Source organism: Solenopsis invicta, chromosome 13, assembly GCF_016802725.1.
Source record: "Solenopsis invicta isolate M01_SB chromosome 13, UNIL_Sinv_3.0, whole genome shotgun sequence".
NCBI lineage: Eukaryota > Metazoa > Arthropoda > Insecta > Hymenoptera > Formicidae > Solenopsis > Solenopsis invicta.
Window position 1 is genome coordinate 237,605 of NC_052676.1, and position 27,792 is coordinate 265,396.

At 31.1% G+C, this 27,792-nt stretch overlaps 1 protein-coding gene across 3 annotated transcripts; it reads left to right on the top strand.

Moving 5' to 3' along the window:
• The first annotated feature begins 5,470 nt into the window (after positions 1 to 5,470).
• Positions 5,471 to 26,526, top strand: LOC105199597 (purine nucleoside phosphorylase). Of its 3 annotated transcripts, XM_039456747.1 has the most exons (7): positions 5,471 to 5,724; positions 12,076 to 12,170; positions 20,730 to 20,938; positions 21,043 to 21,218; positions 21,975 to 22,165; positions 24,963 to 25,227; positions 25,565 to 26,526. In XM_039456747.1, exons 1-6 carry the CDS (start codon positions 5,615 to 5,617, stop codon positions 25,184 to 25,186), a joined length of 1,005 nt encoding a protein of 334 aa, XP_039312681.1. In that variant the 5' UTR covers positions 5,471 to 5,614; the 3' UTR covers positions 25,187 to 25,227; positions 25,565 to 26,526. The 3 variants fall into 3 exon arrangements, with proteins under 3 accessions (XP_039312681.1, XP_039312680.1, XP_039312682.1); XM_039456746.1 differs by having other exon boundaries at positions 24,963 to 26,244; XM_039456748.1 differs by having other exon boundaries at positions 20,760 to 20,938; positions 24,963 to 26,244.
• Positions 26,527 to 27,792: the final 1,266 nt, after the last annotated feature.

The following is a 27,792-nucleotide window of genomic DNA, read 5'->3' on the forward strand; positions in this document are numbered from 1 at the left end:
ATATATAATATTTAGAGGAGTACAGAGATATTAAAAAATTACAATAAAAAATTACTGTTATATGTATAAAGGTACAATTAGTGTTTTTATTTTACATTTTTATAAAAATTTTTTGAAATATGGCTCGTTATTGTAATAACAATGGAAATAAAATGAAATAGTACAAAGGCCGAAACGAGTCAAATATATGCCTAACAATAAGTCTTTTTCTCGTTAATATATGTATTTTTCAATTACATATTACGATATACATTAAAAAACAGCACTACAGCTTTGACACATACAATTTAAATTCGGGTTTTAATTCATATTAATATATATTCCCATTATATTATTTCTGGTTTATTTAAATGGATTCAAGAAATTTGAAGCGCAAATTCGATAATGTCGAAATGAACAACTCATTTCTATCCATTTCAATTCATTTTCGTTTAGGCGTATAAACATCGTTTATCTATCTTTGCTATACTTTTCCTATACAATCGCGACCTAAATAAACATATTATTACGAGTTTATTTCCTAACGACATTCAAGAAATATCGGACTCTCATCTACATTTATAATGCATGCTGTTATATTTTGTGTACTCGGTGAGCTATGTAGTATTATTCTTTATGCCCCATTTCGAGAATGAGAAAATGCAACAAATATTTCTTAACTCGTAAAATATTTCTAACTGTGTAAATCTAATTCTAGTGTTCATTTAAAACGTTGTTATTTAATATGTATAATAACAGATTATGTCTTATGTCAGCAGGAAGTTCTTATTTTTAATAATGCAAATAAAAAGTACACATATATATAAGATTTACATTCATTCAAATTCGAACGTATCTGTGTTACAAGTTAAATAAATTCTTTCATAATCTCGCACATCTGACACTAATCTGATTAATCAATGCTAATTTTATAATATTTAAATATCTGCTCACATTTTCATATTGCATTTAATAATATCTCTTGTAACACGATAATCAAATTAATTATTCAATGTGAGATACAAAGTATTCAATCTCTTGATTAAATTATCATTACACAAGTATTATCTTGTTGTAAGATAATAGAATACGTGAGGTTTAATTCACAAAAAAAAAAAAATCTCAATGAGAGATCATTCACTTGAAAATATTTTAATTAAAAAAAGGAAGAACAGTTTGTAGGGATACAAAGCTGTTTTGAAATTACAAAATGATGTTTATACATGTAATTGCGCAAATGCTTTGCCAACGAAGCTAATCAAAAAATAAAGGAAGAAAAATAAATTGCTTATGGTTAGTGTTTCGTGTTAGTCCATTTGAATGAATTATATCGTTGGAATATTTTATATGTATACTATCGATAAAATATATGCTTGGAACGAAAAGTGGTAGTCAGAGGAGTTAGTCAGAAGAGACAATCGTAGATACATGACTGTTATCTGCATCTGCAGGCTAGCCCGAGGGTAAATGAGACTGCTACGAATGTTCCTACTTGTTGCATAATGTATAGCACGCATAAATAGTACTCCTGCACAAAGTTAATGCCATCTTTATTCAGTGCAAGTTGTTGAGTTGATTCGTACAGTTAATAACATTTCACGTAAGTATACTTATTTTCAACCACGAATGTGCGGCTTTATTGTTTTGCGCTGTCATTGTTTAATTGTCCTTACTTGTATTTAATCCTGGTTATGTCTTTTATTTAAATACTTTATTTAATAAAATTTATTAATTATTTATTAATTTATTTATTATTTAATAAAAAGAGTAAAAGAGCAAAAGTGTGTGTGTGTGTGTGTGTGTGTGTGTGTGTGTGTGTGTGTGTGTGTGTGTGTGTGTCCTGTATTTCTACATAGAAAAATATAAATTAAAAAAATGTATGAAAATGTTTATACGTATAGAATAGGTTAAAATTGTATGAACCGTTTATACATATAGAATATACGTTACGACAGAAATCAGCCAAAATGTAAATCCTTATCTGTGATAAGTCATGTTGCTAGAATATTCCATTTAGTACGGAGCATTCGATGCACCGCACATTCGACAATTCGCTTATTCAATAAAGTAAATTGATCAATTCTCGACCGTACCGATTAATTCACGGGTCAATAGCTCGTCTATGTCATATAATTATATGTACATTATTCAGTAACCATATCGTATAAGAACATAGTATTATAATAAGTATATAGTATTATAAATACGACAAGATCTTCAAACTTGTTTAAAATTAAAAAATTTAAGAATCAATTCCAAATGATTAATGTCGTTCTATCACAGTCAGCAGATAAACGCAATACAGACGTCGCGTCGTTACGAAATATCGAAAGCGTAAGCAAGACCATCAATCTCGACTCAAGTGTGATCCACGCAGATTCGTTGGGGTTCTGGCTTATCTGGCTGACCTCCAGTAACTTATCACGTAATAAATTTAAGAATGCATTCGTGTAAATACTATGGCACCGTTGAAACTAATGCTAATTGACTTTGCAATCGCCAAATGCAACAGACAATCTGAATCGAGTCAATTTATTTTTAACAATGTAATATCGTTGATTTAAAAAAAAAAAACCTTTTCAGGCCCTTGCCAGAATGAAAGAATATATTTCGCGATATACAATTTGCAATTTTGTTAAACTTGATAATAATAAAAAAAAATATGAGAACAAAATTATGCATAATATATTAATTAATTCGCGCTGGAGTTTAGCTTATTATAACGTCGAGTAATGTTTATACAAAACGTCAAGATTTCAGATTTGAATATTTGAACAAAATATTGTTTTTATCAACAAAATATATAATGACCAAGCTACTTAATTGATATGCAATGTCAATGTCATCAAAGATTCGATCGTTTAAACGATTTAGAATTTAGACGTTAAAGAACATTTAGAAAAAAATTTAGATAAGATTAGTTTATAATCAATAGCGATGATAAACTAAAATACAAATATAACTATTTATTTTCTTTTAAAATCATCCAAATTTACTTAATTATTTTACATTCAAATAAATTAAATTCTAATTATTTAAATAAACAATTGGAATCTTATTTGCAGATTTAAAAAATTCCAATATTTTAATTTTGTTGTTTGCTACTCAAATCGTTTAAAATTGTATGTAAAATTCATTGTAAAATTTCAACATATTACCTTCTACAAATAAATAGAATGTGTAGAAAAAATTTATGTATTATTAACTAGAAATAGATTTTTATTGAAATCCATTAATATGCAGATTGGCCTTTTTTTAAATAACATTTTCGTTGATTTTCATTTATGTTTTGTAATCAATTTATTAATAAAATTAAAATATATAATTTTAAATAATCTCTCAATATACCTATAGTATCCATTGTAGGAACAATTTCTGAAAAAATTATAAATTTTTCAGCAAACTTAAAATAAATTTATTTTTGGCTTTCCTTTTTTTGATGAATTAACAGAATTGGGAATAATTCCATTTAATTTTTTCTTAAAACTCTTTGCTAAGAAATAATCATTTATCATTAATGGTTCAATTTTTTATTAATATTTTATCAATTAGAATGGCCAAAAACTTCTTAAAGAAAAAGTCATTTAAAAAACTCAAAAATTAAATCTTTTTATCTGTTAAATTTTTCAAGTACATTTTCCCGAAAATTTATATTTGGTTCGTAATATCTTTATAGTCGTAAATGATTCAACAACTTTGAAACAACTATTTCTCTTTAATGTGATTTACTATATCTCTTATTGTATAGTATAATTTATCTATTTTTGTCAAAGCAAAATACAATGTGTACATGTGTATGTGTTGTGATATATCTAGTATTTAAAATATAAAAGGATGACTCGAGAGATATTAACGAAGGTATTATTCTATTTTACATCTACTTCGTCAAAGACTTCTTATCTTATCTATACAATGCAGCTGTTCTTAACGTTCAATTTTATGCTCCAATTTGTATATGCTGAATTTTCGTTCTTATGCCCAAGACTTACCAAGAAAACAGAGGGCTGACTTGTACGGGAAGGCGTTTTAGGAGTTGGACATGAATAATAGGAATGATATAATAAGCAAGATATTCCATTGTATATTGCAAATCTTTTTTTCTTAAGTGAGACGATTTTTCTACATGGATTACGGTATCGTCAAAGACAGTAGTGAGATTTGTTTGGAAAGCTATTTTAAAACTTTAATTAGATAAGAACATGTTGTCAATGTTTCAACGAATTAAAATATTTTTTTATTATTATATTACGTTTACTAGTCCAATTAACGTCCAACGAGAAAATTTTACAGCACTTTTGTAACAATTTCTAAAAAAAATTGCAATTAAAAAATTCAAGATTGTCTACGATTAAATACAGAGAAAATAGAAGGAAAACTAGATCTTTTTTCTAATAAATAGAGATTTGAATTAAGAGAGCTAATTAATACAACACCAATAATAGAATTTACTTTGATTTAATTTAATATTTAACATGAGTTTTCTAAAAGTACAAATAGAGACAAACATACCCTTGGAGTATGCTTCGTCGTGCATATATATGTCTTATTCGAAAGTATAGTAGCTATTTAACATCTCTTGAAAATGTCACGTATGTCATACGTCATATTTTATTTGTGCTCGTCTATTGATGTGCTCGATATTCTCCAGCGAGAATCAGTCGAATGTTCCACGATTGAAAGAAAATTACGAGCACGAATAATGTCTCTCTCTCTCTCTCTCTCTCCATTTTATCTGCTTTAGATTATTTTCAATAAAAAAGGATTTTCATAAAATCTTTCTCAATAGAGAAATTGAAAGAGAAAACACAAAACAAAATAAATATGTTGGAAATAAATGGAGAGTACAATTGAATTGAAAATATACATTATAATTCTAAAGTCAATTTTTGAGTCGAGTCATCTATTAATTCCGTGTTTTTATCAATTCACTTAAAAGATAATAAAATTATTAATTGCACAAAATCAAAGATAATAAATAAATTTGAATCCATAATTAATAGTACTAATATCATTATGCTTTATACTTGGTAAACTACAATAGATTAATATTTTGAAATAGATGAATAAAAATGTTTTTTTTTTTTTTTTAATGTATAAGACTTTGGTCTTCCAAATTATACTTGTTAATTTTTAATATCACGTGGATACGCTTTTTTATATTCATCTAGAGATAAATTTAATCAGTTTGTTCGTCAACTGAAATATTATTCCGACATTGCGTCGCGCTAGATTTCGCGCTTCGCCGACGTCAACGTCGTTGTCGAAACAAATAACAATAATTGGACCACTTGCGTACCACTGTAACGGGTTATCATCGTATACATCTCTTCCCCACTTCTATCCTCGCAATCGGCGCAAGCACCCTGTGCGCCACGACTCGCTTGCGTTCGTCGATTGGTCGATGCACTTGTGCGTGTCCAAGATGATTGGTAGACTCATTCGCGTTCACATTTTTTTTGACTTCCATTTGAACTCTTCTATAAAATAGGCTGACGAAAGTCTCGCGAGCCACTTGTCGTGAGCACGCGACGTATACGCGCGGTTCGATTAGTCTCTTCTTAATCTTTAATCTTTAATCTTTATCAATCGTCATCGTTCGATTTTAAGTGACTCTCGTTCCATTCGCTGATTGAAAATGTCGTTTCCACAAACCGCCAATGGTCACGACAGCTCCGTGGCTGCCAAATCACCATTGACCAATAACGATAATGTGCCGCAAACGAATGTGAAGCACGAGCAACACACGTAAGTCCTTTGAAAATTAAATAACACATTTAAATTACGTCTCACGTCCCATGAAATTTCTAATGTCTCTGACATAAAAATTCTTTCTAATTAATTTGCGAATTAAAATCCCATCGAGTTGAAAAATTCATCATTAATAAACTACTTTTGAAAACTTGAACTTTTACTAACAACAGAACACCGAAGGTCTTGTGCAAGACTGTAAGACTGTAATCGTAAGACGCGCGCTCGTCGTCGAAAACAGTCGGTATAAACACATTATTTCGAGACAAAAAGAATAGATATTCCCAATGAGATAAATTTTACAATAGATATTCTAATAAAAGTTATTTAAAAGATAATATCACACGCACAATATTAGACGAGCGACGAGTGTGTTGGCTAAAAGATTCACTTTTCCAAAATAATTTTTCTATATAAGCGGAGAAATAGAAAAAAAAAAAAATCTTTAAACTTACACAACTATATCGAATTGCTTGACTAGCACGAGAGATAGTGGAGCAATTGTAAAATGCAGTATATGCAGAATATATAGAGAAAGAATTTGCGGGATATTTTGGAAAATATGTACATTGTACAAACGATTTGTTCTATTGCTGGCTATTGCTAGATACGACGACGATTACCAATATTGCGAAATTAGTTGAGTTAATTCTACTTCTCACAAATATAGCGCAAATCGAATGAACGAAGTATTCCGGGCGCGCTCACTATAATTCGATGTAATTTCGCTCTGAAACTGGTACAAAACGATGCGGTTACCTGCTAAACTACCGGCAAGCTCAAATAGTAGCAGATTTAAGCTAAATGCGTAACATAGGCTTCAGGGCTATTACAAATCATGCATCGGAATACATATACGCGTTTATGCAAAACGCATTCGCAAATATACGTGGTGCTCGAGAAAAAGTTGTATCGTACAGCTATATCGGTTAAATTATAATACGTGTTGTACAATACTCATAATTAAAATAAAAAATGTGAAACCTTTTTGCTGGAGAAACTACAAAATATACCCACAAGTGTAAAGTTGTTATTTGCGTAAGAAATTATATACGTGTACAAAATATACACATATTTATCTATCGATCAATACTGAAATGCCCCAGTCAGTAATGAGATAGATATTTCTAAAAGTTCAGACTAATAGCACAATATTAGTCTTTACGTTTATTAAAGATTTAATAAATCAATTAGTCATCCACAAGCAAGATATTCGGCAATTTTTTTTCTACACGCGTCAAACTTTGACTCTCCCCAGCCGTCCATACGTGTAAGTTTATAATTTGTTAATTTGTATAATTACATTGATATTGTTACCATTGATAATAAATCTCAGTATACTCGTAACTTAATTGTGTCGGCTTCCGTAGGAATTATTGTATTTATATTTTTCAGAGCCTAATTTACGTGTTTTCTAATAAAAGTCTCTTAAAGATTAATCTTTAATGCTAATTAAGAAAATGGAATGTATATTGGCCAAATGAAAAAAAGTTGCTTTCAATTCGTCATAATGTTTTCCTCGTATTCGCGTATCTTTGTTCAAGGAGAAAATTAGTTATGGACAAATTGATTCATTTACCTTGAATGACTGTTATACCGCAATTACGAATGACACATTAGTTCGACTGTTTTGTCTGTGACGGTGACATTAACTATCGCGTTCACTATCTATGATCAGATTGAAAAAAAAATCTCCGTTATAAACTACGTTACATACTTTTTTATAGCAAAAAAAAAGTTGCAATACTTGTTAAAGTTGCAATACTTTTTAAATTCCAAGTGAGTTACACATGTATAATGATTATTGTCACTATAAGACAAGTATCAGAATTATATAATAGCTTGTTGCACATTTGTCCTTAACTGGTATTTTTAAGTACAGAAAGTTGTGAGACAAATATAAATAAATACACACACACACACACACACACACACACACACATGTACGCAATTTGTTAATTATTATTTTGCAATTGTTTTATTTAGCATTTTTTAATTAAGGTATCTGAATCGAATAAGGCCCACCTAACTTGTTTTATTTTTTATAAATTCTATTTATAAATATATTGAAATAAACTAAATGAGAATAAAATGTTTATTTCAATCCTATAACAAAATAAAATTATCTTCTATATAAAATGTTTTTAAATAAACAAAACAGAAATTTTTTTAACTCTGACATTGGGCCTTATTAAATTCTTGTGCTTTTAATAAGAACCAAATTAAAAATAAATTGAAAATAACAAAGGAATTAAACATATTATTTTCCAACTCACTTTTAAAATGATTATTAATCACAAACACGAAATCCTTTAGGATTTATTTTATTTACTGTAAAACATAACAATTATTTTTAATTTTAAGGAATTCTAGCTATATGACAAATGCAATTTTAGTTTACGGAAAGTTAACGTCATAAAAAAATCGTTATTCTCTATTGCAAGCTACATACATAATAAACAAATGACAATGGCTATAACAATAAATGTATAAGTGGGCCTTATTTCATAATACATTATTTATAAGAAAGTTGAATAATATCATAATATGTTGTAATAAACCATAAAATAATGTATACTTATTAAATTTACAACAATTTTTATAAAAACGGCTGATTTATTCACTTTGTTACTTTATCTACTTCCTATGACGTATCTTTAAAGCATATATTTCATTCAAACATAAAGGGCGTTTTTAAATGGTAAATTTAAAAGTGGGCCGCCTTACTTAATATTGGGCTTTATTCGACTCAAGTACCTTATTATTTATTAACATTAACATAAAACGTAAAAACTCATGTGTTTTATATATATATATATATATACATATAACTGGCTACGGCTTTACAGTAATCGCCATTAGAAGAGTACGAAAGACATTCATTTTTAAGCCTTACAATTAATCCAATACTTAATACTTCGCTTCATAAACGCTCTACAATGATATCCTTCACTATGAAATTTCATTTATTCTGCACTGCAAGTAAAACCACTGTCATGGTTTTAATAAGAACAGATTGAGAGAAATTTGTAGTTATGGCTCAACACAGTGATAAAATCAACGGTTGTTTAAAAATGTTTTAACATTTTTCCCGTCCTTTGAAAAAAAAAGACCGATGAGTGTTTCAATTAACTGATTACTATATAATATTTCATCAGTTAACTGAATAGTAATCATTTTTACGATTACTGATATAGTAATCAGTTTATTGAAACACTTTATTATTTCTTTTTCTTAAAGGGGGTACCAAAATTATTTTTCCGAATGAAATAAAGTGAAAAAAAGAGGTGAATACAACAGTGATCTCTACGTGCTTCCCAAACCGCTGGAAATGTATATACATAATACATTCCTTTAATGTATTAATAACGCTATAAATGAAAGATTAAAAGTAATAATAAAGTAAAATGAAGCATGGCATTTTCTTGCCTTACAGTGTTAAAAGATAAGTTTAACAAAATAAGATACGAAAGGAAACACTTTCTACTTTTTAATATCGAATATCATGTTATTAACATGATATTAAAGTATAGCGAGACACAGTCTGTAGTGATGTAGTCTCGTAGATATATTTATGACAATCTTTCTCCATGTCTTTTTTCTCTTTCGGTATTTTCGTTACACCGTGTATGCCGAATTCACGTAGAACTCATCTATCGTGCATGCGCGTACACGCACACGAGCGCGCACGTAACAATCCAAGTGAACTGTTATAATTTAAACGCGGCGGCCGCCGCGCGCAGTTTGACCATTTTGATGTTTGTAATTTCACAAAATGCAAAACGGCATAAAATTTTTCACAATTTAACGAAATCAAAGTCTTGAACTTGAAGAAAAATTTCAATTTCAAAGAATCTAATAATTGTAAGAGAGCTGATTAATTTAAGAATTTACCAAAACAAGATTCGACAGGATTTAAAGTTCGAAGCTGTAAGAATTTAGAAAAATTATTGAACCATAGTGACTTATATTATGAAAAAGTCCTACATAATTTAAATTACAGTATTATTAAAAAATATTATGATCGCGCTAATTATTCATTTTCAAATAAATATTAACTTAATATTTAAATTTTCTTATTACTTTTTTTCTCTACGATCTTTGACAATTTGATAAGCATCGAAGCTTGATGAACTAAATAATTTAAATTGCCTTAAGAGCCTTAATTTCAGATCTGATCAGTATGTATGTTATAGCTATTTGTATGCTCTTTGTTACGTTTCAATGTTTCACCTAAAATGATGATTGAAAAATTGCGTACACATGCCTACGTTTGTCTCATATCTTTATCTTACTTATTAAATACCAGGTAAGCGTAACGATTTGAAAGGAGAACAGCAAGGCGATATCTATTTTTATCTCGCAATCGTGAATATTTTCCTATTATATGTTTCATATATTCTATCTGGAATTGTACTTGGAAGTAAAATCAGGTTTCGTAAAAACAGGTTTTTTACAAGAAACAATTATGATGATGTATAAACAGAAATAAAAAATTCATATTTTAATTTGAAATCACAATAATTGTAGCACAGTATTTGCGTAACAAGTTGAAAAACAAGATCAGTTATGCTTTGGGAATCGATAATCTATGATAATTAATAGAGTGAATGTAATGATATACGCAAACGCAAGCGCACGTGTAATCACGGCCCTGAGCGCACCAATTTTATTCGCGTACACGATGCAAATCGCGTTTAATCGCGCGGCGCACTTATAACTCAATAGAATAATGTTATTTTCATACAACGTAAGGATGTTTTATTTTAATTTCCAAGGTGTAGATTTAAAATAACTTATTTCGAAAAACTTTTGCGATGATCGGAAAATTTTTATTACAAATGTACGTGATAGAGAAACTTGATAGAAAATTTTGATCAATTGTTATTTTATTAGAGTCGTGCAATGTGATATATATTTTTTGTATTAATATAATTTTGAATATTAAAAAATTTTTTAAATCTTTCATGTAGAGATTATATGGTATGCATGCGCGTTAAAGTAAATGAGTGCAGGGCTTGGTGAGTGTCACGAGTGTGTGTGCGTGCGTGCGTGCGTGCGTGCGTGCGTGCGTGCGTGCGTGCGTGCGTGCGTGCGTGCGTGCGTGCGTGCGTGCGTGCGTGCGTGTGTGTGTGTGTGTGTGTGTGTGTGTGTGTGTGTGAATAACGCAAGAGATAACGCGTTATTTACTGTAGTATTTATTAATTAGCTAAACATTAAATTCGTCGTATCACAAGTAATCGCTCTTAACTTTTGAAACTACTTGTACGTCGTACAAATTATACACGCCGCGCGCCACGGCGGTGGCTGGTCTCCATAGTTGTCATTACCGCAAAGCCTAGGTACGCAATTACATGCAATTATGATGGGACGTTTAATATAGCTGCGCGATCGTGTAAGCTAAAGCAACGGGTACGACGTCCGCTTAATCAGTATCAATCTGTTGAGTACGCTTTAATATGTCTCTCTGTGATATCGGTGCACAGAGAAGGCGACTACTGGCGCCATGTTCAATCGCGTGGGGACCAGAGAGACTGGTGGGTTACCCTCTGCAACCCTCGCAATTTGCTCGTTGGTTTATAAATTTACGATTTGATGATGATTTTGAGAAATTGAGAAAATTAAAGATAAAAAGTGGCAAAAAACCGAATTGACAACCGGATACACATTGGAATGTTAACGTAGACGAAACTACAACGTCGTCGTGTCGTTTCAAGTATATTTCAAGTACTTACAATTTTATTGATCGAATAATATAAAAGTAACGAGTATACAAATAATAGGTATTGTAATAATAAAGATCGATACGTGTATTTATTAAGTTACACGAGGAAATCTTGAATAGAAATTATAAATTACAAGTGCAATTATGTAGATTTATTTACAAAAACAGATGCAGAAATATTAACTTTCTATAAAATATTGATAACTTTGCGCAATTAACAAGTATAAATGTAAAATTAAATTTAAAGAAACTGTTTAATAATTAGAAAAAAATCTTTAGTTGTATTATGTTTAAAATTATGTAAAATTATGTAAAATATTTAGAAAATATAGAAATATTGCAGAAAAAAATTTAACTTTTGACAAACATTACTTGAAAATTTTATTTCGCAAAACTGCTGCGTTATGACTTTTCAGCGTAATTATTTGAAACAATTTTCAGATAATGATAAAATGATAAAAAATTTCGTTCGTAATGCAATTATTGTGCAATATTTGGCTATCGGGATTTACGTATAAGTATCATCAATATGGAGATGCCTACTTGAATTAATATCAAATTTAGCATGTTAACATTTATTACGATAAATATAAAATGTATATCATATTGTACGTCTCATTCAGGTACACTTTCGAAATTTTACAAGAATCAGCGCAATACCTACTGGATCGCATCAGGATTAGACCAAAAATAGGGATTATATGCGGCTCAGGAATGGGTTAGTATCTTTCTTGTAATTTACATTAAATTATATGTATGTGTGCACGATCATTTGGTGGAAAATCACTAAACATTGACAGTTCTGAGTTTATTTTCAATAGTTCTACAGTTCCTGATAGATAAAACAAATAGTTCTGGCCTTTAAAGCGAAAAAAACGCATAGGACAAAGTGAGGTGCCAGGTTCACGCAGCACCTCACTTTGTCCTACGACATTTTCCAGACCGAATTCTTGTAGGATTTTAAAAGATCTATAGTTCTAGATGAGTTCTAGAAAGAGTTCCAGCGTTTAACATAGTTTTTTTATTTTTTTTTATTTTTTTTTTATAAAACATTAATGTTATAATATTATAAAATAGAGTTCCGTGTACAAAAAAATATTTTTCCTACAGTTCTAAAGATATTGAAGCGCGTTCCGAAGAGTTCCGGGCGATTCCGATATTAGTTAATTAACAAAAAATTAATAACACCCGAAAAAGTCGATTTTCCGCACATATAGGTGAGGTGCTGGACTTTTTCGAAGAGTTCTGTGTACGAAAAAATATTTTTCCTACAGTTCTCAACATATTAAAGCGCGTGCCGAAGAGTTCCGGGCGATTCCGATATTAGTTAATTAACAAAAAATTAATAACTCTCGAAAAAGCTGATTTTCCGCACATATAGGTGAGGTGCTGGACTTTTTCGAAGAGTTCTGTGTACGAAAAAATATTTTTTCTACAGTTCTCAACATATTGAAGCGCGTGCCGAAGAGTTCCGGGCGATTCCGATATTAGTTAATTAACAAAAAATTAATAACTCCCGAAAAAGTCGATTTTCCGCACATATAGGTGAGGTGCTGGACTTTTTCGAAGAGTTCTGTGTACGAAAAAATATTTTTCCTACAGTTCTCAACATATTAAAGCGCGTGCCGAAGAGTTCCGGGCGATTCCGATATTAGTTAATTAACAAAAAATTAATAACACCCGAAAAAGTCGATTTTCCGCACATATAGGTGAGGTGCTGGACTTTTTCGAAGAGTTCTGTGTACGAAAAAATATTTTTCCTACAGTTCTAAACATATTGAAGCGCGTTCCGAAGAGTTCCGGGCGATTCCGATATTAGTTAATTAACAAAAAATTAATAACACCCGAAAAAGTCGATTTTCCGCACATATAGGTGAGGTGCTGGACTTTTTCGAAGAGTTCTGTGTACGAAAAAATATTTTTTCTACAGTTCTCAACATATTGAAGCGCGTGCCGAAGAGTTCCGGGCGATTCCGATATTAGTTAATTAACAAAAAATTAATAACTCCCGAAAAAGTCGATTTTCCGCACATATAGGTGAGGTGCTGGACTTTTTCGAAGAGTTCTGTGTACGAAAAAATATTTTTCCTACAGTTCTCAACATATTAAAGCGCGTGCCGAAGAGTTCCGGGCGATTCCGATATTAGTTAATTAACAAAAAATTAATAACACCCGAAAAAGTCGATTTTCCGCACATATAGGTGAGGTGCTGGACTTTTTCGAAGAGTTCTGTGTACGAAAAAATATTTTTCCTACAGTTCTCAACATATTGAAGCGCGTGCCGAAGAGTTCCGGGCGATTCCGATATTAGTTAATTAACAAAAAATTAATAACACCCGAAAAAGTCGATTTTCCGCACATATAGGTGAGGTGCTGGACTTTTTCGAAGAGTTCTGTGTACGAAAAAATATTTTTTCTACAGTTCTCAACATATTGAAGCGCGTGCCGAAGAGTTCCGGGCGATTCCGATATTAGTTAATTAACAAAAAATTAATAACTCCCGAAAAAGTCGATTTTCCGCACATATAGGTGAGGTGCTGGACTTTTTCGAAGAGTTCTGTGTACGAAAAAATATTTTTCCTACAGTTCTCAACATATTAAAGCGCGTGCCGAAGAGTTCCGGGCGATTCCGATATTAGTTAATTAACAAAAAATTAATAACTCCCGAAAAAGCTGATTTTCCGCACATATAGGTGAGGTGCTGGACTTTTTCGAAGAGTTCTGTGTACGAAAAAATATTTTTTCTACAGTTCTCAACATATTGAAGCGCGTGCCGAAGAGTTCCGGGCGATTCCGATATTAGTTAATTAACAAAAAATTAATAACTCCCGAAAAAGCCGATTTTTCGCACATATAGGTGAGGTGCTGGACTTTTTCGAAGAGTTCTGTGTACGAAAAAATATTTTTTCTACAGTTCTCAACATATTGAAGCGCGTGCCGAAGAGTTCCGGGCGATTCCGATATTAGTTAATTAACAAAAAATTAATAACACCCGAAAAAGTCGATTTTCCGCACATATAGGTGAGGTGCTGGACTTTTTCGAAGAGTTCTGTGTACGAAAAAATATTTTTTCTACAGTTCTCAACATATTGAAGCGCGTTCCGAAGAGTTCCGGGCGATTCCGATATTAGTTAATTAACAAAAAATTAATAACACCCGAAAAAGTCGATTTTCCGCACATATAGGTGAGGTGCTGGACTTTTTCGAAGAGTTCTGTGTACGAAAAAATATTTTTTCTACAGTTCTCAACATATTGAAGCGCGTGCCGAAGAGTTCCGGGCGATTCCGATATTAGTTAATTAACAAAAAATTAATAAATCCCGAAAAAGCCGATTTTCCGCACATATAGGTGAGGTGCTGGACTTTTTCGAAGAGTTCTGTGTACGAAAAAATATTTTTCCTACAGTTCTCAACATATTAAAGCGCGTGCCGAAGAGTTCCGGGCGATTCCGATATTAGTTAATTAACAAAAAATTAATAACTCCCGAAAAAGTCAATTTTCCGCACATATAGGTGAGGTGCTGGACTTTTTCGAAGAGTTCTGTGTACGAAAAAATATTTTTTCTACAGTTCTCAACATATTGAAGCGCGTGCCGAAGAGTTCCGGGCGATTCCGATATTAGTTAATTAACAAAAAATTAATAACTCCCGAAAAAGTCGATTTTCCGCACATATAGGTGAGGTGCTGGACTTTTTCGAAGAGTTCTGTGTACGAAAAAATATTTTTCCTACAGTTCTCAACATATTGAAGCGCGTTCCGAAGAGTTCCGGGCGATTCCGATATTAGTTAATTAACAAAAAATTAATAACACCCGAAAAAGTCGATTTTCCGCACATATAGGTGAGGTGCTGGACTTTTTCGAAGAGTTCTGTGTACGAAAAAATATTTTTTCTACAGTTCTCAACATATTGAAGCGCGTGCCGAAGAGTTCCGGGCGATTCCGATATTAGTTAATTAACAAAAAATTAATAACTCCTGAAAAAGCCGATTTTTCGCACATATAGGTGAGGTGCTGGACTTTTTCGAAGAGTTCTGTGTACGAAAAAATATTTTTTCTACAGTTCTCAACATATTGAAGCGCGTGCCGAAGAGTTCCGGGCGATTCCGATATTAGTTAATTAACAAAAAATTAATAACTCCCGAAAAAGTCAATTTTCCGCACATATAGGTGAGGTGCTGGACTTTTTCGAAGAGTTCTGTGTACGAAAAAATATTTTTTCTACAGTTCTCAACATATTGAAGCGCGTGCCGAAGAGTTCCGGGCGATTCCGATATTAGTTAATTAACAAAAAATTAATAACACCCGAAAAAGTCGATTTTCCGCACATATAGGTGAGGTGCTGGACTTTTTCGAAGAGTTCTGTGTACGAAAAAATATTTTTTCTACAGTTCTCAACATATTGAAGCGCGTGCCGAAGAGTTCCGGGCGATTCCGATATTAGTTAATTAACAAAAAATTAATAAATCCCGAAAAAGCCGATTTTCCGCACATATAGGTGAGGTGCTGGACTTTTTCGAAGAGTTCTGTGTACGAAAAAATATTTTTCCTACAGTTCTCAACATATTAAAGCGCGTGCCGAAGAGTTCCGGGCGATTCCGATATTAGTTAATTAAGAAAAAATTAATAACTCCCGAAAAAGTCAATTTTCCGCACATATAGGTGAGGTGCTGGACTTTTTCGAAGAGTTCTGTGTACGAAAAAATATTTTTCCTACAGTTCTCAACATGTTAAAGCGCGTTCCGAAGAGTTCCGGGCGATTGCATAATTTATTAGTTAATAATAAATTGTTAACTCCCGCCAAACACGTATTTTGTCATATATGGTTGAGACGCTAGTCTTTATTCGAGAGTTCCGTGTACAAAAAAATATTTTTCCAATAGTTCTTAACGTAACAAAGCGCCTTCCGAAGAGTTCCGGTCGATTGCATAATTTATTAGTTAATAATAAATTGTTAACTCCCGCCAAACACGTATTTTGTCATATATGGTTGAGACGCTAGTCTTTATTCGAGAGTTCCGTGTACAAAAAAATATTTTTCCAATAGTTCTTAACGTAACAAAGCGCCTTCCGAAGAGTTCCGGTCGAGTGCATAATTTATTAGTTAATAATAAATTGTTAACTCCCGCCAAACACGTATTTTGTCATATATGGGTGAGACGCTGGTCTTTATTCGAGAGTTCCGTGTACAAAAAAATATTTTTCCAATAGTTCTTAACGTAACAAAGCGCCTTCCGAAGAGTTCCGGTCGATTGCATAATTTATTAGTTAATAATATTTATTAGTTAATAATAAATTATGCAATCGACCGGAACTCTTCGGAAGGCGCTTTGTTACGTTAAGAACTATTGGAAAAATATTTTTTTGTACACGGAACTCTCGAATAAAGACCAGCGTCTCACCCATATATGACAAAATACGTGTTTGGCGGGAGTTAACAATTTATTATTAACTAATAAATTATGCACTCGACCGGAACTCTTCGGAAGGCGCTTTGTTACGTTAAGAACTATTGGAAAAATATTTTTTTGTACACGGAACTCTCGAATAAAGACCAGCGTCTCACCCATATATGACAAAATACGTGTTTGGCGGGAGTTAACAATTTATTATTAACTAATAAATTATGCAATCGACCGGAACTCTTCGGAAGGCGCTTTGTTACGTTAAGAACTATTGGAAAAATATTTTTTTGTACACGGAACTCTCGAATAAAGACCAGCGTCTCACCCATATATGACAAAATACGTGTTTGGCGGGAGTTAACAATTTATTATTAACTAATAAATTATGCAATCGACCGGAACTCTTCGGAAGGCGCTTTGTTACGTTAAGAACTATTGGAAAAATATTTTTTTGTACACGGAACTCTCGAATAAAGACCAGCGTCTCACCCATATATGACAAAATACGTGTTTGGCGGGAGTTAACAATTTATTATTAACTAATAAATTATGCACTCGACCGGAACTCTTCGGAAGGCGCTTTGTTACGTTAAGAACTATTGGAAAAATATTTTTTTGTACACGGAACTCTCGAATAAAGACCAGCGTCTCACCCATATATGACAAAATACGTGTTTGGCGGGAGTTAACAATTTATTATTAACTAATAAATTATGCAATCGCCCGGAACTCTTCGGAACGCGCTTTAACATGTTGAGAACTGTAGGAAAAATATTTTTTCGTACACAGAACTCTTCGAAAAAGTCCAGCACCTCACCTATATGTGCGGAAAATCGGCTTTTTCGGGAGTTATTAATTTTTTGTTAATTAACTAATATCGGAATCGCCCGGAACTCTTCGGCACGCGCTTCAATATGTTGAGAACTGTAGGAAAAATATTTTTTCGTACACAGAACTCTTCGAAAAAGTCCAGCACCTCACCTATATGTGCGGAAAATCGAGCTTTTTCGGGAGTTATTAATTTTTTGTTAATTAACTAATATCGGAATCGCCCGGAACTCTTCGGCACGCGCTTTAATATGTTGAGAACTGTAGGAAAAATATTTTTTCGTACACAGAACTCTTCGAAAAAGTCCAGCACCTCACCTATATGTGCGGAAAATCGCTTTTTCGGGAGTTATTAATTTTTTGTTAATTAACTAATATCGGAATCGCCCGGAACTCTTCGGCACGCGCTTTAATATGTTGAGAACTGTAGGAAAAATATTTTTTCGTACACAGAACTCTTCGAAAAAGTCCAGCACCTCACCTATATGTGCGGAAAATCGACTTTTTCGGGAGTTATTAATTTTTTGTTAATTAACTAATATCGGAATCGCCCGGAACTCTTCGGAACGCGCTTCAATATGTTGAGAACTGTAGGAAAAATATTTTTTTGTACACGGAACTCTATTTTATAATATTATAACATTAATGTTTTATAAAAAAAAAATAAAAAAAAATAAAAAAACTATGTTAAACGCTGGAACTCTTTCTAGAACTCATCTAGAACTATAGATCTTTTAAAATCCTACAAGAATTCGGTCTGGAAAATGTCGTAGGACAAAGTGAGGTGCTGCGTGAACCTGGCACCTCACTTTGTCCTATGCGTTTTTTTCGCTTTAAAGGCCAGAACTATTTGTTTTATCTATCAGGAACTGTAGAACTATTGAAAATAAACTCAGAACTGTCAATGTTTAGTGATTTTCCACCAAATGATGTGCCAGCTTCACACATGGGTTAGTATCTTTCTTGTAATTTACATTAAATTATATGTATGTGTGCACGATTCGTTTGCAATTGGACCATTAAATAATATAATTTTAATCATTGCCGATATAAATCAACGTAACGAATCCATTAATAATCTAAAGTCAATAATTGCATAATCAATATGTAACAACGTTCTTTGTGAATTTAATTTATGAAAGTTTATGTATCTTAGGCGTTTGTTTATTTAATTAAATTTAATTGATACTTAATTGCCTTTGGTATTTACTTGGCGTTGTAGCAATGGTGTGAGATGTAAAAGAATTTGATTTGTTGTTATTTTGGATAAAATACAACAGTTTTGGTATTTGACATTATTCAAAAGTATTCAATAACTTGAGAATATAACGAGAATAATGCAATATTATAATTCATACATATTATTAATTAATTATTTTGATATATCTACATGTTGCTTCTGAAGTTAATTTATCAAAAATCAGCTGTACAGCTCTACAGATTATAATTAAAAGAATAAGTTGTGTTCGCGAAACAAAATTAGGATAAATGATTTTTAAATGTTACCTAACACATCTCCACGCATTGTTATTTATTATTTGTTTTTTGAAAATTATTATTATAGTAAAATTATTAATATCTGCCTAATTACGAGTTCATGCTTACACGTGTATTTCACGTCCTGCATGATTTCACGCTTAGGTATATAGCACTTTATGCTAAACACAGCTCTGCATCTAATTTTGTTTATTACATCGTCACGTAATAATTTTAACTAGAGATGAGCTTTATTCGATCACAAGTGGATCTTTATGCTAATATTTCTTGTATGATTTTAAATATTGTAACTTTTCAACTTTATTAAAATGCGCGGCGAATAAATTTTCTATCTTGAAACACAGTTTTAAACTGAACAAAAATGATAATGTTGATAATTGATAATGTAATGATGTTGGCAAGCATTTATTACCCCCTTGCCTCAAATACTGTACAAAGAATTTATTGCGAAAAATAACACCTCGAAGAAAACGAACTTGGAAAACCTCCCAACTTTCCAAGATATCTTACAATTATCTAGTTATTGAACCATTGGGAAGGCACATCGTGATATTTACAACAATTGTAATGTTTAAAAGGGTACGTATGTCAAAGGCACGTGCAATAACAACAACAACAACAACAACATCAATAAAAGAATGTAAACCAACATGTAAAAAAAAAAACTTGAGCAATTTTATTGTACTTTTTCAAGTTTATCAAATTGCGCCTATTTTTTGCAATAAATTCTTTATAATATTTGGGGTGAAAGGGGTAATAGATACCTAGCATCATTATTATTAAATTGATTATCAATTTAATATCGTGATATTATCATTCTTGTTCAACTTGAACATTGTGTTTCAAGATCAAAAATTTATATGGTGTCTAATTTGATAAATTTAAAAAAGTAAAATCAGTGCACAAAATATCAGTACAAAAATCCAGCTATGTTCGAGTAAGGCTTACCTTTAATTGCTTGTGTTTTCACGTGTCGGTAATATTTTCAATCTATATTTTCCTATTATAATTTTAATTATGTTAAATTTTATATATATGTACGTATGTACGTACGTACGTATGTAAAGCGAATCATTAAAGCATGAATAGCCATTTGATTATGCAAAATATGTGTCGCATGCACAGTTAAAAATAAAATTATTAGATATAATAAGAGAGTTTTCAGCAACAAATAAACTTATCTTTTCTTGAGAATTATTGTGACCTCGCGAAAGGATTAATTGATGAGGTATACATATTACAATTAAATATATTTAATTACCAAACTATTTAATAATGTTATTCCTTGTGTGTTTCATTCTCTGGGTACTTAGAAACAAGTATAAATAATTTTGCAAAAAACTTTCTAGTCGTCTAACGTCTAACGATAAGTTTTGTATATGCTATAAGGTGAATCCGGAGAAAGGTGTTGATTGAAGATTATTGGATTTAACAGATGGTTTATGTGAGTGCATGTTTGTTATTTGGTTGAACAATTCTAAACGGTACAATTCTGCGGGATCTCCGGTGATGGTTTATCCTATCACAGCTTTGTTTATTCCTAAACAGGATCATATGAGCAAAACGAGTTGTGTCCAGGTTCGATCGCGGAATCCCTCGTGGACAAGCAATGTTTTCCCTACGAAGAAATTCCACATTTCCCGGTATCTACGGTAAAGGGCCATACCGGTCAGATGGTCTTTGGTTATCTCGAAGGCGTACCAGTCATGTGCATGCAGGGCAGATTTCATTATTACGAAGGTTATCCACTTTGGAAGGTATAATTGGCTTCTATAATTACACAATCTTATTCTAAAACAAGTATAAAACGCGAATTAAGATACTGCAGATTTATTAAGATATATGACGGTATGATTTGTAGTGTGCTATGCCGGTGAGAGTGATGAAGTTGGTAGGTGTGACGCATTTAATCGCTACGAACGCTGCTGGCGGTTTAAATCCCACTTACAAAGTAGGTGACATCATGATAGTTAAGGATCACGTGAATATGATGGGTTTTGCTGGCAACAACCCGCTTCAAGGACCGAATGATGACAGGTGAGATGAGTTGACTCGATGTCAATTTCTATCTACTAATATTATCTATATATCGTACAACATTATCAATATATCAGGGTTGGCAAAGTTTACAAGTAAACTTCTTTTCATAACTTGTTACCATTACCGCGTTCTCTTTTAAGAGATTGGAAGAAGATTCGGAGAAGACGGAATTGTTGATTGAATAAATGTAGCGAGTAGAAACGATGATAATGAGCAACATCGTATGGAGAAGAGATTAAGTACAATAGATAAAGAGAGATAAGAAGGTAGAGCGTAGAAAAAGATTTGTTTTACAGAGTAAATACGTCAATCAGCTCACATATTGTAGTTTATCAATCCGATCAATTTGATATATCTGTTATTCCAATGCAATATCATAATCAATTCGATTCTTTCTACGAGTTGTGCTATTTCTTCCTCTTTAAAGAGGAAAGCCTTTGAATTGTAAGATATCGCGATTTTCAATAATGTTTTTATTCGCAGAAATCAAGACGTAAACGCCGTTAAAATTTGTTAATAATGTAAATTTCTACATTTTTTTAACGTCAAATTTGTCGACATTTTCATTTATAACGAATCGAGGAAATGTATTTCTCTCTGTTTCCTTTGAAAAGAAAACGAAAAATTAAATAAAATAAATGTCTAAAAAATATTTAGATAATTTGTACGATAGTAATAACGACTTTTTTTTATCATTTATTTTATTGTGTATTCTTCTGTTCTTAACACATGTTTTTTTTTTCCATTTTTCAGATTTGGTCCTCGATTTCCACCTATGAACAAAGCTTACAACGCCACGCTCATGGAAATTGGTAGACAAGTAGCTGAAGAGATGGGTATTAACGATATCGTACACAAGGGAGTTTACACGTGTTTAGGTGGACCTAATTTCGAAACGGTGGCAGAGTTGAAGATGTTGCGAATGATCGGCGTCGACGCAGTTGGTACGTTGTTTATTTCTCAATTAATTGAGTCAAGTGTATTAAACGTATCATTTAATACGCTTATAATACTCCTCAATTAGCAGATGATGTTTTTTAAATGCTTTCAAATATTTTAAAAACGTTATAATGAAGAATAAATATTTAAAAAGCATTTAGAAAACATTATCTGTTAATTGAATCGTCCTCGATACATCTCTTCCAAAATTATTCCATAATTATTTAATAGCTATAAAAAGAAAAATAAAAAAGTTGTTAATATTGTATTTTTATACGTATTACATGACATAAATAAGCGATTCATAAAAACATTTCGACATTTTAAAAACGTTTACAAACTTTTCTATTATTTTTGTTACAACAATTTGCACTGTTACTGTTAAAAACTTTTTTTTTACATTTTATGAGTCTAGAATATTTCCAAGAAATTATATAATTTTGCATTATCTTGTTGTATTTATGACTCTTATTACCGAACCGTAACGACAACAGCTGAAAGTCTCTTATTTTTATCGAATGTTATCGCACATTTTACCGAGAAGAAAATGACACATCAAGATACAAAAATATTCTCTTTACAGCCATTTATATAAGACTATAAGAAATTAATATACACTCACATGAAAAATATAGATAAAAATACTTAATTTTGTTATTCTAAATGTATATATTTAGTCGCATAAGATTACAGTATATATAGAAACAATACAATTAATTATTAATGTAAAAACATAATACACGCAAAGAAGTGTAGTATATGTTGTATATTTTAATGGAAAAATACTAAATGAATTTCGTTGTCGTTATCGATAAAGTGACAATCTAATTAAAAATACCAATAAATGTCAATTACTATACAAAATATCCTGTTAGTGACATTTAGTGCTGATGTCACAACAATATCTGAGATCATACATGTGTGCTGTTTCATAGATAAGCAATTGAGTTTTTTGTTTCTTTGCAAAACAACTTATGACGGATTTAACATGTTTTGCAATTATGTGCTCACTTATCTGCATCGTATGAGGCAATTAATCTGTAGAATAAAGAGACAACGCAATGGATTGACCTCCTGTATTGATAAAATTAGTTCTCTTATAAAACTGTTAAAAACAGTTATAGTTTTAATTGCTTTAAAAAAAACTAAAGAAATATAATTATTAACAATGAAAGAAATGATTTACGGATGTATGGCTTATATCTCAAAACGTTACCAAAAATGTACAAATTTAGAATAGAATAGCCTAGTATTATTCGCAAATTTGATGTAGGAGTAACATTACCAATAAAATCAAAATTTTTACATATACTAAAAAAATTCTAATAAATATTCGTGCAAAAATTTATTTAGATCCACTTATTCGTTTAAAAGTTATGTATTCTTTAAAAATATAATAATTGCTGCAAAAACTATTATAAATCAAATTTTTCATTGTTTTTTCTTTGAAGCTAATTTCAGAGTCCAAATTTGGGCATTCGCGATCGAAATTTTTGTTGTTGATTAGGGAAAAAAAAAAATAAACCTAGAGAAGTCTTCAGTTTTTAAATTTCGATAACTTTTAGCTTTATACTGTAGTAATCAGAACATTCTTAAAAGAAGAAATTATTACAAGACAGGATAATAAACACTGTTTCATTGATAAATCATATTCTGTCCTATTTAGAGGTGCTATAATTCTTTTTCTTTACTTTTTTTTATACTCTTTCTTTTTAAATATATTGCAAATTTTACTTATTAACTTATTTGCACTTTTTCGTTAAATTATATGTATATTTTTTATAATATTTATATTTTTCCTATGTCTTACGTGTGTGCAAAAATCTCGACTCTTTTCGAAGAGATAATATTACTCTCAAATTTTTATAATGTTTGTAATTACAATATTGACAAATACTACAGCAAATTACATGTTGTTGACGCATCGAGAACCATCTGTAAAAAAGTTAATGTCATTTAATTTATTTACAATGCTTTACTTTGCATCAACGGATTTGAGTAAAAACAGAATTGTGTGCGACTATAAGTTTGGAAAAGAGCAAATGGTAGATAAAAAAAAAAAATACATTGAGAATACCCCGAGGGGAAATTCACAGCCGGCATTGGTGTACAAAATTTCGGCAGTGGACTGCCGAAAAAAGTAGGCAGTGACCTATAATATTGACGGCATTGTCGTCAGTGGTTGGGGAGTGGTGAGCTCACTTCAGAGTCGGTTTTTCGATCATGGAGTTGAGCACAAAAATTTTGAATACTTCGGGAAAGCTTTAGAATTCTTGTGCAGGCATTGGCGTATGATAATGGGCACGCGGTAGTGTTCATAATTGCATGGCATTGCCTTAATTTTAATATAGGATTGACGGCATTGTAGGCATTGACTAACAATAAGCATTGTCGGCAGTGTACAAAAATGTCGGCAGTGTTTTACAGCAATGCCAAAAATCGGCATTGGTGTACAAAATTTTGGGTTGTGAATTCCCCCTCGGAATACCCCAAATGCATCACTAATACTGTTTACAGCATTTATTATTTTTATTTCTTTTCCAAACTCATGTATCACAATCGTACACAAATGTTCTCTTTTCAGATTTATTTTTGCTGACACAAATTAAAACTATAAATAATTCAAACATTATTAACTCTTTTTTTTATCGATAGCTCTTGACGTCATTTTTCTAATATGTAATTCGCCGTAGTATCTGCCAGTGTTGATATGTTTTAACAAAAAAAAGCTTTTGCACTAACTCACTAAATGTATGTAGATATTTTCATGTATAATAATACGCGATATTACCCATTTTATAGGCATGTCTACGGTTCACGAGGTGATCACCGCTCGGCATTGCGATCTCACCGTGTTCACGTTTAGTTTAATCACTAACCAGTGTGTTACTGATTACGAAGATCACGGTGAAGCGAACCATGAGGAAGTAATGGACGTCGGCAAGGCACGACAGCCGATTCTTCAAGAATTCGTGTCCAGAATCGTGACACGTCTCAGAGATAGCCTACAACTGACGACAAAATGATTTGACTTTTTTTATGACCAAAATAGTTTGCTTCGCTATAGGTGACTTGAAATCGTTGAATTATTCGTTTGAATTTTACATCTAACTGTAAGTGAAGATAAAACGAAACAAGACTTTCTGAGAGAGTTTCATTTATTAGGAATTAAAAAGTTGATGACACAAAATATTTTAATTTCAGTATCAGGTTTTTTCAGTGCAAGATTGTTCTTGAATTACTTTTTCGTTGATTCTTTCTTAACAAAACTATAGTAACAAAATAATCAAAAGTGTGGAGAAATTTAACGTGTAGATTGACGGTCCTCGTGAATGCTCGTTATCTTCATTGCAGTTTCTTACCCCTATTTAGTTGGCGTCTATATTCTACTTATTTGAATTCAGGCTCGATTCAAATCTCAATTGATTCGTTATCGCGTCTTGAGGGGTCTTGTTGAGAAGAAGGAAATGAGGAAGAGGAGGGAGAAGAAAGAAGAGAAACGAAGAAGGAGAATTTAAAGACAGAGAGTTAGTCAGCATTCCGTCTAGATTAACACCAACCTTGTTTCGTTACCTTCATCTCGCTTCCGTATTCTTCTATCGCTAATACATCGTCATTCGACTCGGATAAATCTTCAAGACCTGACATATGATATAGGAAATCTGAATTAAATTATGATTTATTAAGAGGAAAAATTGCGCGATAATGGCACGATTGCCATTTTTTATTATGACATTTTTTATTATGACATATCTTGTATATGTATATTTTTTCAAATAACACTTATTTGTAGAAAGAAAATTCATTAGGTAGTAAGATAACAAAAGATATCTATATATATATATATTGGAAATTTACGTATTTTTATGTACCTGTAAGATACGAAAAGATAAACGAAAAAAAGTAAGATATAAAAGTAATTAAAGATTTATTCTAAGTGTCACTGTAAATAAAATGATATTAAGTAATGAACGTAACGTGCTTTAATATTATTAATTTAAATTCTAGAATTCAAAATTGTTTATCCTATTAAAGAGTAAAAGTTATAAATATGACTCCTCAATTTGATAATTATAATTTTTACTAAAATTTGATGTGTGTCAAAATATTCAATGTTCCAATATTTATTTAAAGCGTTACATCTTGTAAACAAACAAAATATATTAATATGTATGTTTTCTTTACTCGTAGATTACTCGTAAATTATATTTTAATTGCACGTTAGAATTTTAACATAATTAGCAATTAAACATGATTAAAAATGTGTATTTTCTTTTGTATACATACATACATGTGTACACACACACACACACACACACACACACACACACACACACACACACAACACAACACACACACACACACACACACATGTATATACATTACAGTACAATTAATTTATCATGTATTAATTACAATATTTAAAGGACATTATTTCTGGTAAAGAGTTAATTACAAATTAGGGTTAATATTATTATGTTGTACTTTAACCACATTCTTTAATTTTAACTATATATATATATATATATATATATATATATATGTGTGTGTATGTATGTATTAATTGTAAGTTACATTTCATTTAATGCTAATAAATTATTAGTAATTAATAGCAGTTTGTGAATTTAATCACTATTTTTACCAACATGACATTTTAATTTACATTTAATCTAATATTACCTATCATTTTTTTTTATTTTATTTATAAAATATAAATAGAGAAACGTCAATTAATCGAGGTTGAATCTTGGTGCTTAATATTTTATATGTAAATATTTTAGCTACAATTTTTATCAATTGTGCACTGAACAGTAGAACACAGTTAGACTTGATACACAATCATAAATTCAACAAAATGCAATAAGACGCAGTCACAACTCATAACTAAATTGAAAAGGTAGTTATTTAAATCCAGTCTTGAGCATATTGGCATTTCTTTATTATATATTGTATAATTCACTTAAGCGGTCTAGTTGAAATTATGATTGTTAATTTATAAAACTATTGTATTGTGCAATATAAATTTTTCAGTTTTCGTAAATGACGCTGATAAATGCTAAATAATGAATGGAATTATAGAAGAGAAATTTCCTATCTTTCCTGTTAATCGATTGATGAATAATCGATGAGGCTAGATGCGCGTTACGGTTGCAGATGCAGTTGCAGTGAAGCTAGGAAACAGTGAGTGTTACATTCTAACCGCATCGTAACTGAATCGACAACTAGTGATATATATCGTGTAACTAATTGTTGTCTATGGATCAGTTGAACGAGGTCCATATGTCTGAAGTAATAATTGCGTATTTCGTGCATCTATTTTGTAAAGTTATATATATATATATATATATATATATATATATGTGTGTGTGTGTGTGTGTGTACATGTATTTTAACTTTAATGATTGCTTTATTTATTTTGCAACTCGTCGATTGAAACATTTCGTAATCTAATAATAAGTTAATTCAATTGCGTATTTTTGTTTAAAATAAAAGTTTAACACAATTGAAATATATCTAATTGTTGGAGAAATTTCATAACCAATATGCTAATTTAATACGAAAAATGAGGAAAAAAAGTAGAAAAGTTCTTTTACTGAAAATTCTAATTTTGCCGTATTAAATGTTAATTGTA